This window comes from Amblyomma americanum, chromosome 4, assembly GCF_052857255.1.
Source record: "Amblyomma americanum isolate KBUSLIRL-KWMA chromosome 4, ASM5285725v1, whole genome shotgun sequence".
In the NCBI taxonomy this organism is placed as follows: Eukaryota; Metazoa; Arthropoda; class Arachnida; order Ixodida; family Ixodidae; genus Amblyomma; species Amblyomma americanum.
The window spans coordinates 156,196,814-156,211,731 of record NC_135500.1 but is presented as its reverse complement, the minus strand read 5'-3'; the positions used below and the strand labels follow the sequence as shown (position 1 = coordinate 156,211,731).

Here is a 14,918-nt window from a genome sequence, read left to right as displayed (position 1 = left end):
AGGTCTTCAATGAAACTGCTAACTATGGTGCAGAAAAGTCAGTATCACAGCCGCTACTAGCCGTGCCAGTAGCCAACCGTACACAAGCGAGGTCGGCATTTTGACCTGTGTCGTGTCGGCCGTATCAGCGTGGCGTTATTGCGATGGCACCAAGCAGGAGATGCCACTACAGTGCCGCTTTCAAGCGAAAAGTTGTGATAGCCGCAGAGGCATCGTCGAACCTTCAAGCCGGGCAAAACTTCGGTGTCGACGACAAAAACATCCGTCACTGGAGGGGACAACGACAGCAGCTTTTTGCATGCGCCGTAACGAGAATGGCATTTAGCGAACCAAAGAAAGGCCATCACCACGAAGTGGAGACAGTTTTGGCCGACTTTGTTCGGACGCAGAGAGCAGCTGCCCTTCCAGTGACAACAGAAGTGCTCCAAGCAAAAGCTAGGGAGCTTCCGAGGGAGCGAGGTCTAACGCCAAAGGATTTCAAAGACAGCCGGGGCTGGCTTCAGAAATTCATGAAGCGCTTCGGCTTCAGCCTCCGACATCGCACTTCAATCACCCAGAAGCTGCCAAGCGATTTCGAAGAAAAGCTGGTAGCTTTTCAGCCCTACAAGCCAAGAAAGAGAGAAGCGGCAGGGTACAATCTTGGGAAAATCGGCAATGCAGACCAGAGGGCTGTGTATTTTGATATGCCAGTGGCGTACACCGTGAATGAAAATGGTGCCAAGGAGGTGAAGGTGCGCTCTGCAGGCTACGAGAAGCAGCGAGCAGCTGTGATGCTGTGCTGCAGAGCTGATGGACATAACCTCCCTCCTTATATGATATTTAAAAGGAAGACACTGCCTGCTTGAGAAACTTACTTTCCCAAGAAATGTCATTGTGCGGGTAAATGAGAACGGGTGGATAACGGGTGCAATGGTGGAAGAGTGGGTTAAGATTGTGTGGCGACGGCATCCAGGAGCCCTTTTGACAAAGAACTCGGTCCTTTTCGTCGACTCTTACCGTGGGCACTTGACCGACAACGTGAAGGCTGCGCTCGCCCAAGCTAAGACGGACCTTGCTGTCATACCGTGCGGCATGACGGGCCAGTTGCAGCCACTTGATGTCTGCATCAACAAACCTTTCGAGGATCGTCTACGGAAATATTACACGGACTGGTTGACTGACGAAGACCACATGCTAACGGCAACGGACCGCACCAAACGTGCATCGCTATCGCAACTGGCGGGCTGGGTAGCTGCAGTGTGGGACAACATCCCAGGTACTTTGATCGTGCGCGCCTTTAAAAAGTGCAGCATATCTAATGCGCTTGTACCAAACATAGTGCACTGTTTGAAGTTGACAGTGACAAGGAACACTGCGACGAGTCTAGCAGCGACGACGACGTTGAATGAGCTCTGCACGTTCAGATTCAATAAATGTTATTTGCGTTTTGTGAGCACTGTCCTCGCTTTTTTTGTTCAGCCTACTTTCGAGGTAATATATATATATATATATATATATATATATATATATATATATATATATATATATATATATATATATATATATATATATATATATATATATTTGGCTTCAGACTTTAGGGGGTCGGCTTAGATTTGTGGTTGGCCTAGATTCCAGTAAATGCGGTATATGTATGCAGGACAAAACATGAACACTGATCCTCCTGCATGTGGGAAAACTTTCGAAAGCGCTGCGACAGGGGACACCAAGAGGAAGACACGAAAGACAAGCGCTGCATGTAGGTGATCTCACTTTCAACGCAATAGCACTAAGGGTCCTGTTCAGTGGAAAATCCAGAGTTGACGCTGTCAGTGGTGTGAGTGAAAAATCCCAAAAGCAGCATCTTAGGTGGGCCACCTAGGTCACTTGACCATATGATGTCGTCATAACCTGCCCACCGGATTGTGAGCGAACTGCCCACTGTGGCAGGTGGCAGTTAAATCAATGACTGGTTACCAGAGATTGATCGGGAAGAGCAATCTAGGTCTCCAAAACCCCATCACTGGCAGCACCTGCCATCACATGGCAGTGACACATCGCTTAACCGTAGCTCCGCTGCACCAGGAATAATGCGAGTATTTCCATAGATCTATGAATCTAAAGTATGGAATGACCAATTCCGCATATATGGACATTAACGCATTAACACTATCGCATCACACCGTTAAGGCGGAACTTAAGTGTCCCCTACGGTTTTTAATGTACTGAAAATATGTGCACAAGCTCCAGCGACCAACTAGCCCATCTCTCTGCCTCACTGAGTGACACTCCTCTAGCTGCATCTTTGCTTGAGCAATCATAATCGTAAACTAAAGGATGTAAACAACAAAATAAATGGTCAAGAAGTACTTTGATTTGGGCTAGTTGGTTCATATCTTGAAAGAAGTTAGGACGGCGCTAAAACGACAAAGACAAAGAGGCACGAACAGAGAGGCGCCCGTCCTGTTGTGTTCGTGCCTCTTTGTCTTTGTCGTTTTAGCGCCGTCCTAACTTCTTTCAAAATAAATGGCACTTTTGAAACTTGTTTCCAAGCATGGTAGTCACTGTCCACCACAGTGGTAATGTCTTTCACAGCAAGTGCCCAATGAGGAAAAAGGCAGGGTGCTCACATCGATGACCTGGCCGAAGACACGTTCCTTGTTCCCCACAATAACATTGAGGCAGGCCACTGCATACTTGGCCTGCTTGACGGTGCCATTCTCCACAAAGTTCTGCACCACGGGCAGCAGGCGCCTGCACCACAGTGAACAAATTATGAGTACACTCTCGCATCACTTAACTTGTCATACACCATGCGCTATTGTCCATCACCATCTCACTATTGTGCACATGATAGTAGTCGCTGATTAATCCAAACTTCAAGGGACTAGAAATCTTTGTTGAATTCTTAGTACACCTTAATATGATCCAAGACTATGGATATTTATGAATCCAAATAATATTTTGGAACCTTTTCTAAATGCAAACATAGCTGTAAGCAATAGCACAACATAAAATGTGAGTGAAAGGCACTGATCTGTTACTTACACCAGCAGTCTTCAAAAGAGTAACCCAACATTAATTGGAACCTGACGGGACTCAAGAAAAAGGGTCCAAATTATCCGATTGAATGGCTACAAAAAAACTTTCAATAAAATGTTTCGCATCGCAGCATATCTAATTGATGAAAAAAAAGGCAATGGTCATCGCCAATTTTTCACAATTATGTCTTGCTGTCCTGCATGCTCACTGTATGCAATATCAAAGCTCCAAAATATACCATCCGTAGCCTCCTTCACAGATGCGATGCAGTGGTGGTGGAGAGCCCTTCCAATCAACGGCATCCATTTAAAAAGGCTTCGCCACATATATGACAAGCAAATGATTAGCGTGCATTTTCAGCACACAGGACCACATCCACGGATGCGAGAGGAACATACATTTGTGGCAGAACTGCGAGACCCCTCCCAAAAAAAAAAAAGTCCAGTGATGTGCCAATCAGCGTCCGCAATAGTACACAGCTAGGCTTGGCTCGCTGATGCGCCGCGGGCTCGTAATGAAATTCAGAAAAAGAAGAACTACGAAATGACGGAGCACTTCTGGTCACCTGGAGTGCGAATCGGACGTCAATACAGCCCCCATTCAGACCACGTCAAAGTTAATCAGTTGCAGGAACTGTATTTTCAGCTCATGTAGTGTCGCAAACCTGACGTATCTCGCCTCAGCTGCCACTCTTTCGTGCGCCGGGAGAGTTAGAGCAAGACAAGTTTGAATTAAGAGAAACTGCAGTACAAACGAGGCGGTTCTAAAATGCATTGAAAACATACCCAACAAACCAGAAATCTTGAAATTTGTTTGAATAAACCGAAAATGCAAATTATTTGGGTTCGAATTATTGCAAGTCTACTGTAAGTGCAGGCGGCATGGGCTGCACAGCCCACTTGTCCAGTCCAGTTCTTGGTGCCACAAACAAGCCATACATTCAAACTGCAAACTCACGGGCTAAAAAGCACCTTTTGATACAAAAAAAAATTGCAGAGGCAATTGCGAGAGGAACAATCATTCGCTGATGTAGAAAATGAAGTTTCTAGCACTTGAGTGCATAGTACCTTTTAAGAATCTGGGCCATGGAATTTCCCAACAGGCAGGCTGATATCCCAGCACAAGAGAAAATGAAAACACAGTTTGCAAGGGTGCCACATGAACCAAGGCAAGAGTGGCTGGTACAGCAGCGTAACAACGCATGTGAAAGCTACAGCCCCATGCCAAGAATGTGGCAAAATGGAGACGACAACAAAGAGGTAGAAAGTTGCACCAAAACATGATTGCCAGCCTTTCTGGTCGGAAGCTTAGCAAACTAAGGAAGAAAAAACGTAACCCACTTTCAATATAGTCAACATTTCTTCATTTGGTACGAGTTAAGTCCATGACACCTTAAACCGGACCGCACTGAAGGGTACCAACAGATACATATAAATGAGGATTGAGAAATGCTAGGTGTACTACAAATGTGCAACAATGCAATCGCAAAACCAGAAGTTGGAGGAAAATGGCGATCAAAGGCCATAAAATGTCACCCCATCTTGCTTTCCATACTTGCGTGCGGCCCAGATGACTAGCGGTAAACACCATGGGCAAACTGAACTGATAAACAGGCCTGTAGATTTGGATTCCGGAGGTTGCTGTAAGTTTATGCTCAAGCAGTCTACTGCTTGTCCGGGAAAACAAGCTAGCCAGGTAAAATGCGCACAATTCCAAGTTTTCGTTAGCAGAAACAATTTACACACAACTTACCTATTTCTTTTTTTCTTTTTGACCCATGGAGTTTCATGTATTTTAGCAGGAATGGGCACCGACATGAGGCACGTACTACCCGCAGTTGGGCCGAAACTACCTTAGACACCCCACAAATAGATCAGCTCTAAAAAAAAGTCTATCTTTTGTAAAAAAAATAAGACATCTTTACTTATATGTGGCAAAATCAGCAGCTGGCAACACATACATGGTACATTGCCAAGACCTCCACCTGTGCAAGACCATCTAAGACTTTGTGCACACTGTTCTTGTTTATGTGAACCAAAACAATAATTTAGCACACCATGACAAAGTTGAGTTAATGGAAGCTGGTACTCACTGGGCCACATTGGGGCAGCGCTGATCGATATCCGCCCCCACAAAGGTGAAGATCTGCAGGGTGAGCTCGGAGGCAGCACTGTCCTCAGAGCTGAGGAACGACAGCAGCTGGTTGTACACTTCCTCCCCAACAAAGGCAGCTGGGAACACTGACGCCAGCACCTGCACACACACAGCAGCGCTGGAGCCATCCTCCGGTTCGGCAGAACCCTTTCTGCCCTCTTGTTACCACAACGCACTCATGCAAGTGCTCTCGCCCCTGTGCAAGGTCAATGACACGCTAATGGGACAGCACATGGCAAAATACTACCATACGGGCATTAATGACAATACTGCTAAGCGCACAGTACACCTTAACCGCAACCATAAAGAGAAATGCTGAGTCAAGATACACTGATGCAGGCCGATTTCAGATAAGATTAAGCACTCCATGGCTGCTCAATTCATTCACCAAGTAATTTGATACTGCATCACCTTCTGACTGCAAACAACAGATCTGCAATTATTTTTGCTCTGAAAAAGTACTTTAAAGCTCAAGAAAACCCTGCTATCATCCAGTTTATCATAAAATCTGAGTCAGAGTTTTGAAGTTTCCACTCCAGAAACAGGAATAAAACGTTTTTTTCCCGTTTCTGAAGTGGCAACTTCAAAACCCTATCACTCAACTTCTATGATACGCAGGATGATCACTCATCCTTAAAGCATTTTTTGATGCCAAGGCAAACTAATGGCATGCATTTAAGCAAGTTCTCTACAGAAAAATTACTTGAAAACTGTCAGCAAAAATCTTGCACAACATATTACATAAGTGCACAAGGAGTTTACATGATATTAAGTGACATAGTATTTAGACTCAGCAGACAAAAAATAAATGCTCCCTAAGCCTGACTTCATTAACCTTTTAAATGCCACATTATGAACCAGTTTCACAGACGGAAGTGCCTACCGACAATCCATACGTGCTTTCTAAATAACCACGAAAAAAAAAATGCAGCCACATTCACGATGACTAAGCATGTTTTTTTCGTGTTCTGTCTTTGGAACATCGGCGTTTCCCACATACAGAATTCTAATATCATCTGAAATAGCTTTTATGGCCTCTGTGCAGTGCGAATTTCTTCTCGCTAGCTGATGATGACCTCATAGCTGCCTTGACTGTCTTTGCTAATTAGAGGAAAACCACTATGGTTGAATAGTGGTCTCTTTCAGCAAGCCAGCTTTATCACATTCGGTGCTTCAGAAGCTGTGTTAGGACGAAAATAATTTCTTGAGCAGTGGCTTTCACAGCATGGCATGTCAGGCATGCCCCACAATGACCCACACATGGCTCCATTTCATGATCACGTGACAATCCGCTGCCCGTGCTTTTCCCTGCCTCCGTTGTCTTCCGGTGGAATGCACGTTAAGGAAAACGGGGGGGGGGGGGGGGGGGGATGTGGTAGTGAGATGCCCTAAACGCTTAGAAACACCTCGCAGGCAGCCCGAAGACGTCCAGCAAGACGTGCGCACGTCCAAAATACGTAGCAAGTGCTATGTATGTACTGCAAAAGCTCGTTATTTCGAACTCGGTTAATTCGAACTGAAACCCGGGCCCCGCACAGCCCTGCGTATTTCAATGAGGGGGAAACGCTCTATAATTCGAACAAGTCAGCATCCGCTACGGTTAAGTTGAACTAGGAGACAATGGTTGACACCGCTCCTCGTAGATAGAAGTTGACCCATAGCGAGTCAAACACGCTCCAAATTTACAAGAGATGTAAAACAATGAAAAATAAAAAAAGCCGAGTGCACGAGGCCCATCGAGCCCGCGTTCCGGTGCATGCCGCAGCAGGTTTTCGCTGCCGGAGCACTCGCCCGCGCAGCTGAGCCGTTCCAGGTTTTCATTGTGCCGCAGACGCGGTCACGTGGCGTAGACAACTCAGTATGGCAGTTCGGGCGATGACGGATTTTGTTGGTGCCGCGAGTGCGAGCTACATGGACAGCAGCGTGGAAATGTTGGAGCCCTTGAGTGGCGCCAATATAATTGAGGCTGCATGCTCCCAGCAGACGCCACAGGGCTCATGTGCAGTGAGAACAGATGACAGTGATGAGTCCAACGGCTGCGACGAGACTATGCCATCGCCAAGCGCATGTGAAGTAGCGTCGGCGCTCGATGTTGCAGCACACCACTTCTCTGTCAATGAGAGCTCTGACGTTGCGCAGGAGCTTTCGGCAGGCTGCAGATGATGCTGATTCTCGGCAGAAGAAACGCAATCAAATACACTTTGCCGATTGCTTTTAATTTTGATAACCCTTCCCTGTAAATAAACATGTTTTGGAGCATGAATAGCGTCATATATTCCAGCAGTAAAGCTCACTGCTCACGCAAATGCATTCCAGTACTTGTTTCTGGCGCATAACTGGCCGATCAATTTATTTCATTTGCCATTAGGACCGCATCAATTCAATGCTCAGAATATGCCCGCCACAAACGTACGTGTAGTAGCGCCTAGCTCGTGGTATTAAGTCTAGATGTGACTGCTTCGGGTTCTGCCCGCACAGCGGGTGCTATAACCGCTCATTCTAGCATCCATTCGATAATTCGAACTTCACTTAATTCGAACAATTTTTCGGTCCGGTTAGAGTTCGAACTAACGAGCTTTTACTGTATATCCGCAGATTTGTGCTCACACATCGTATAGACAGAATCGGACAGCGTTTACGACAGCCGGCGTAATACGGGAGATTCTAAAATAGGAGTATCGCCTCTCTCTGAATTTTGCTAGTGCCAAACGCCAATGTTTCAAAAAAAGAAACATTAGCATTAAACTCACTGCTAGTGAAAGACACACAAGCTGTAGTTTTTTCTTTCATGAAATCACTATTTGTTCCTACTCTTCTTCTGTTTTGTTAATTTCCACATTCTTTTTTCTGCAAAGGGGCTCCCAAGTGCTTGGCTGTGACAATATGTCCCCTTGAAAATTGAAAATTGGTTTTGAGGAAAGGAAATGACGCAGTAACTGTCTCACATATATTGGTGTCCACCCGAACCACACAGTAAGGGAAGGGATAACGGAGAGAGTGAAAGAAGAAAGGAAGAGGTGCCATAGTGGAGGTCTCCAGAATAATTTTGACAGCCTGGGGACTTTTAACACCCTCAAAAGCAATAAACTAAAGTGTTTAAATTATTTGAAAATAAGAATTATAGTTGCGATATTTTCCACAATCATCAAAAGAATGTTCAAACAAAAATTTGGAAGGGTGCATTCTAAAAGGAAACAAAAAATTTAGTTTCATATATTCCAATTTTGGAACATTGGCAAGGATAACATTTTGTTTCTCAGACAAGCCTACCCACTAAAGGGAACACAGTCTACTGTCAGAGACGAGTATAAAAATAATGCCATATTCTGGCAGACCTTGCCACATTGTAACAATAACAAGGGCGAAACTCACAGTTTAGGCAGGAATTTATATTTTAAATTGGCAAAAAAAGTAAGAACCGAGTGGATGATAGCGCCACACTGTGTTCTCTCATTGCAGCTAAATGGTATACAGCTGGAGCAAACATACCGCATTTCGTGACTATGCCCCGTGCCACACAGACAATTAATTTTTGTTGACATAAAATTAAGGCAGTGCACTCTTCATTCTTTTGGTAAATTAAAACGACTTGTATTCTTTAACCTTGGACATCACTTTTCAAACACATTTACAACTCCTCCCGGCTGGCTTGAAAAAGACTCATGCACTGCTAAGTGCTGTGCAGAACTAGACAACTTTTTACCGTTTGCTCTCGCGGGAGAAAAAAAATTTCCCACAATCCCGAATAAAAATTTCATGATCCCAGCCATCTTAATAGACACTATGCCACCGGCGACAAAAGTTACCAGATGCAAAAGCATTTCCAGTTAATTTTCACAGTTGTTTTTTCATGTAGCACACAAAACAGGTTCTTTTAGGCTGTGAACGTCTGAGGTTACTTGCGAGGGATATACAGAAGGCAACACACATAAAAATGTGCATGTGATTGAGAGATTAGTGTACGAGATGTATGTAAGAGATAAGAGTGCGAGATGTATGACAGTACCACGGGCAAGATACAAAAATTTCTGCATGTAATAGAGAGCGACATGCCGTTTTTAGGCCAACCCGGCACCTTAATCTCGTCTTTATATACGATTCACACCTCCTCAAGGAAGGTGTGGTAGAGAGAGGTTTGTCGAGGACACTTTGTCACAGGAAATGCTGAAGGGCATTCTTGAACTCAAGCCGACCTTCGTGTAGATGAGCAACTGTATACTACACTCAATAGAGTGGATGTCAAGCACCAAGTTGAGGCACATTTGTGAATTTGGGTATATGTTTTCCATTGTGCTAAAAAAATATTGTGTCCTCAAAATTCAGTCGTCAGTCCCTTTAACAACAGGCCATTCTAATCTCTGAACTGCACACAAAGCCTGAACAATCGGCCAGCATTCAGCTAAAAACGCTGAGCACATACATGAAGAAGCTGCAGTCCGCGAAGTGCCGAGTTGGTGACACCAATTTGCACGTCAATGTCCCCCTGGCCAAGCAGTGAGTCTCGCACATAGGTTAGAATCTGTTTGACACCAGCATTGTCCACCATGACAGGTGCCACCCGTTCCAGTATCTGCTTGATGATTACGTAGAAGCTGTTGGTCTGTACTGGGTAACCAAGGCTCTTGAGAACTTCTTTCTGCAAAAAAAAAAAAACACGAGCCGGACACAATTATGATGACGATCATGGGTTTTTCTGACGCAAGGGAACCTCCGACCTAAGCACACTGAGAACATGATGGCTGCTCAACTAATGTCCATGACATATGTTTAGGGTCGAATTTTTGAGCCAGCGTGTTGCTTAGAAGCCGTGAACGTGCAGTTTATGCGTGTCCTAAGCCAGTCCAGCAGTGCTTCTTTGAGCCTACCTGGTTTTTCAGTGCAGTATCTGCCTAATTTTGGTCTTATTGTTCCTGTGTTCCATTCCTAGCATGAACTGTATGCAGACTGTACTCCTAATGTGTGGGCTGATGTTCCGGTAAAGTACTACAGCAGTAGACAGATTTTTCAGACTCTGATAATTCAGACTTGTAATATTTTATACTTCTCCAAGGAACGTTCACATACTTCCTAGGAACACACACACACGCACACACGCACGCACGCACACACACACACACACATTCATGATCAACATTTCGGACACTATAAAGCCTAAAGTTTGGTTTTTCAGACTAAATAAGTCACAAGTGGACATCACTGCTGCAGTCAGGCTAACTTGTTGCCGCTGAGGAATGTGCCATTCTGGATTCAGTGTGCAGATGGATCAGCCTGGACAGGTTCGGTAATTTCTGTGCCTCGTTATTGCCGCTCAAGGCAACAGTACACATTTCCCTTCTTTTTGAGGCCCCATGCACCGTGGTCCATGCATCGTGGTCCACAAAAAACACAGCCTAAAAAGGCGAATGTGCTATTGCACCGATAACACGATAATGGAAGCGTCCGTCACCTAAGGCATGGGGAGTGGAGAAATCAAAGGCAGGAAAGGACAGGTCATCGCAGTCTTCCACTTTACGCATGTTTTCTCTCGGCCTGCACGGCCATCGCTGCCTTGAAAATGGACCGAGTACATGTGTGCATGTAATTGGTTAACTGGTTATCAAGGAAAGAAAGGCACTGTCCTTCCCGCTCTCTGTGGACACCAGAACCACACCATGGGGGAAGGGATGAAGGGAAAGAGGTGCTATAGCAGAGCATAACAATGATTTTGACATTAAAGGAGCCCCATCTACATTCACCCTTGCTGTTGCTGGACTGCATACACAGAGTTGAAAGTTTCTCCCACTCTAAGGACAACGCAAATGCTGGTAGAAGTGAACAAGCACCACAAAAGCTCTTCGGATTTGGTGCCAACAAGCACTAACTGGCCTTTATAAGTGGAAGTGTTAATAAATGCATTTGTACCTCCCATGAATAGATTTTTCCCAGTCTTGGTGGTACTGGATCACACATTAATATATTTCCCTCAAATTTTGCAGAAAATATATAGACAAGGTCCTATTGTACGAAGTTCAGCTAGCTTGAAACAATTGTTTCCCAAGCTGCGAATTCCATATCAACTCAATAATAATATGAATGTTATACAAGAAAACTTCCGTGTCACTTCCAGCAAGTGTACTTTGCCTTGTGAAATGTCGTTCAGAATGGGCCTTTTCCATAAATATACAGCAGACTCCTGTTACGACAACTCTGTTTAGACGAATTCTTGGATAAGATGAATAATGCGAGACCATTTGGTTTGTTCGCACTAGACTCAACATAAAAAAAAATCTGCTTAAAACGAACTGTTTCTCGTCTATTTCAGTTAAGATGACCTTTCGCAGCGAATGCGAATCACGGCGACCCCGCACAACAGTAATTATGGGGAATTTGCGTGGCTCTGTCACGAAAAGAAAAACTATACAAAACGTTTCCACACCTAAATGTGCACCCTCCACAACATGGCTTCAGTGCACTTTCGTGAAAAACTGCCGAAAAGCCGTCTTACGAGAGCACGCTTTCTTTAGGGGGGAAGCTTTCTTGCCAGGGCACAAAAGGCAGGGCATCTTTGCACCTGCCACATGTTGCCTCCCACAGATTAAAAGGCGTGTATGCACTAAGTGCACCCACTTGTTCATTTAGGAGTTCAAAACTTTGTGACAGCGTTTTCAACTGACGTAGTGTCACAGCACGTTATCACGGCACAGAGATGGCCAGGTACCGGAGCTATGTGAATTGCCCGAGACGGATGGAAAGACACGTGGTATGCCGTCTCAAGGAGAGGGTAAAAGCTATGCTGCAGAAAGAGTGATGCACGGCTGCCCCGCTGGGCACCTTTAAAGTGCTCAAAGCAGAGTGGAAAGAAAAAGTCAGAAAAAAAAACACGTAGATAGCAGCCACTGTGGAATACGAGAAAAAAGACCAAAAAAAAAAGACAGCACCCATTTTCAAGTGGGATAACATGAGCTTGTTTTAAGACCTCTCTTCAGCACACTCCATGCATAGTGCAATTCCGTAATTACTCGCGTACCGTATTTACACGATTGTAAGTCGACCCCCCTACTTCACAATTCTGAAAAAACCTTTACGCTTGGCCTTTAATAATATAACATGATAGCACTATCCTGCGGCCTTCACTTATCGCCAGCCGACATCGGCTGCCGCGCACGGGAGCGCCCGTGGGTACATTCCAAAACGAAAATATATTAGCCACTGGACTACTCGTCCACACTTGCGCCATCGTCCTCACTAGCACTGCCGTTGTGATCACTGCTGAGGTCCTACAGCTCATCATTCTAACATCGTCGTGCAGCAAAATCTCGCACTCCGCAAACAGCCACATCACGACATCGCGTGGAACAGCTGAAAATTTCGCTTCACTGCACCTGCCACACCTGATCACCCGTTGCGAACGTCAAACTTGTGGCCCGGTGCGCAGTTGTTCGTTTTTTCGGCATAAAGAATAACAGCCATCTTGACTGTAGCCGTGAACGATCGAGCGGCGGTCACTTACCGACCCGGAGCACAAATGTTGAAGCACTGCATTAAAAACTTGTCAAACGCGACCGGCAGTAGTAAAATGCGTCAGAGCCAAAGAGAAACTAGGCGTGAGCGTCATCGGCTCTTCCGTTGGCTACCGACACTCCCCGGCGCCGCTGCAGTTCCAAGTGGGGGTGCCGCCGCGATTGGAACAGCGGCCCTTGCATCAACTATCGACGCTCCCTTGAGCGCCGAGTGCACGGTTGTAAGTAAACAAAATAAAACTTGGACGACACCTATTAAGAGTAGAATGTGTATGCGTTATCGGGCCGCCGCTTATCAGCAGACGCAATCTGCGGCCACGTGTGGGGAGTGTGCTGGTGCGGTCTGCTGCTTATCGATAGGCATCGGCCGCCTCACGCGGGGTGGGGATGCCGGTTCTGCGCGTTGACTTAGCAGCTGCTCAAGGCCAGCACGAAGAACATGCAGCAAAAATCCAACCACGGTGCAGCATGCCTGATATCTCGTTTGTCTTGCCTTTATTTATGGTGGGATGCTTTGGTTTCGTTTTCCCACACTTCAAATTTTCAAATTTTGAAAAATAGGTAGACTTACAATCATGCAAATACGGGAATTTGCACGCTTTTTTCCTTTAAATTAAGGCTTTCAAAAAGGTGGTACACAAATGACACGAAGATTTCGCGACTGCGGAGATAGGTTTTTTTGACAAAGTTTGTTTTTTCGACCTAGCGTGGATGCGAGCAGGCATCGCTGTAGCAAGCAACCGGCTCTCCACTGCCTTGAAAGGCGCTGCCTTGGATCTAAACAGAATCAATGAGACGGACTGGCTTGGATAAGCTTGGCTATTTTTGTCTCACTGTTTCCACTAGAGTCATAATGGCATGCACAACGTTGCCATCGAGATGGCTTAGATAGAAGAGCGTGCAAGCCAGGGCCCACAATAGTGTTGAAAACATGACAGCCGCAGCATCTGCAGCAGCTTCAACGCCACTGCCCGTGGTGCGGAACTGGTGGGAAACATAAGTGTGGGGAGCAATTGGAGGTGCTCACTTCCATTCGCTTCTGCCTATGGTTTCGTTCCCCAGGTCTTTGCGACCATTATTGCCCAGGAAAACAAACTCTGTCCTTGCTTCTTCATGGGCGGACATACATTGCGGCGAATTCGTAGCATGACCTGTGGCCGCTTAGCGCCATCTGGTATCGCTGACATCAGACGATGGGTACATGGAAGCATGACTCACGCTCAGATACAATATAATATTGTTGCTTTCAAATGAAATGTGGAAAACACTGAAGTTAGCTATTTTTGAAGTCCGTTTTTCACAACAAACTTTTTTTTTTTGAAGTTCACGGATTTTTCAGACCATTCGATTATTCAGACCAGTTCTCGGGTCCCGCAGAGTCCCAAAAAATTGGTCGGTGACTGTATACGGAATCGGTCACGTACCACGCTGCGCTCGGCCTCAACACAGGAGGCGCCCCCATGCAGCACATTGTTCATGTGGATTCGCAGGCGCTGGTTGCCCTCGAGGAGGCTGCAAAACTTCATGAGGTACTCCTGGGCCTTGACCGAGTCGGGCAGGTTGCGCGACAGCAGAGCCACGCGGGCCAGCAGCTGCCGCTCACGCTCCTCGCCCGCAGGCAGCATCAGGGCCTCGAGGACGGCACGCATCTGCTGCCGCACTGCACACTGGCATTTGAGCAGCTCGTTGAAGGCCCGCACTGCATGGTCATCCACCGTGGCAAACAGCTGGTACAGCTTGTGCATGCGCTCTTCCACTGGTAGCTGGTAGGGCACCAGGCACGTGTGCAGGATGCGCTCCACCAGCAGCCGGTCCTCCAGAGCCGTCTGGTAGTACACGTGCAGGACCTTGTTCTTGATCCAGGAGATGCACTCCAGCGTGGATGGCGGCAGGTCAGGGCTGCTCATGTGCTGCTTGTAGAGGTGGGCCAGCCCCAGAAGGGCCTCCTTGCGGATCTTGAACTTCTTGTCCAGCGTGCGCTCCTTGACAAAGTTGAGCAGCTCCTCCGTGACCGAGCTGAAGTCCTTCTTGGCTGCACTGATGATGGCCATCACCACCTCGTAGCGCACCGACTCCTCGGGGTCGTGCTGCCGCTGACGCAACGACTCTGAATAAACCAGAAAAAAATGGGAGATGTCAAATGTACTAAACACTCCTGCCAGATGTTTCAGTGATTCCAAATACAATGAAAGCTCATTAATCCAAACCTCATTAATTCAAATTCCTGGCTAATTCAAACTGTAA

General features: G+C 46.2%; 1 protein-coding gene across 13 annotated transcripts in view; it reads right to left on the bottom strand.

Annotated features, from left to right (window-relative positions):
* The window catches only part of pds5 (cohesin associated factor B pds5), a 78,467-nt gene that overhangs the window by 41,117 nt on the left and 22,432 nt on the right, over positions 1-14,918 (bottom strand). For all 13 annotated transcript variants that reach the window (XM_077662104.1, XM_077662111.1, XM_077662108.1 and 10 more), the window contains exons 10-13: positions 14,099-14,781; positions 9,596-9,811; positions 5,114-5,274; positions 2,610-2,733 (exon numbers count right to left, since the gene is read on the bottom strand). In XM_077662104.1, coding sequence (XP_077518230.1) covers positions 2,610-2,733; positions 5,114-5,274; positions 9,596-9,811; positions 14,099-14,781 — 1,184 coding nt within the window. The remainder of the gene's footprint in view (positions 1-2,609; positions 2,734-5,113; positions 5,275-9,595; positions 9,812-14,098; positions 14,782-14,918) is intronic.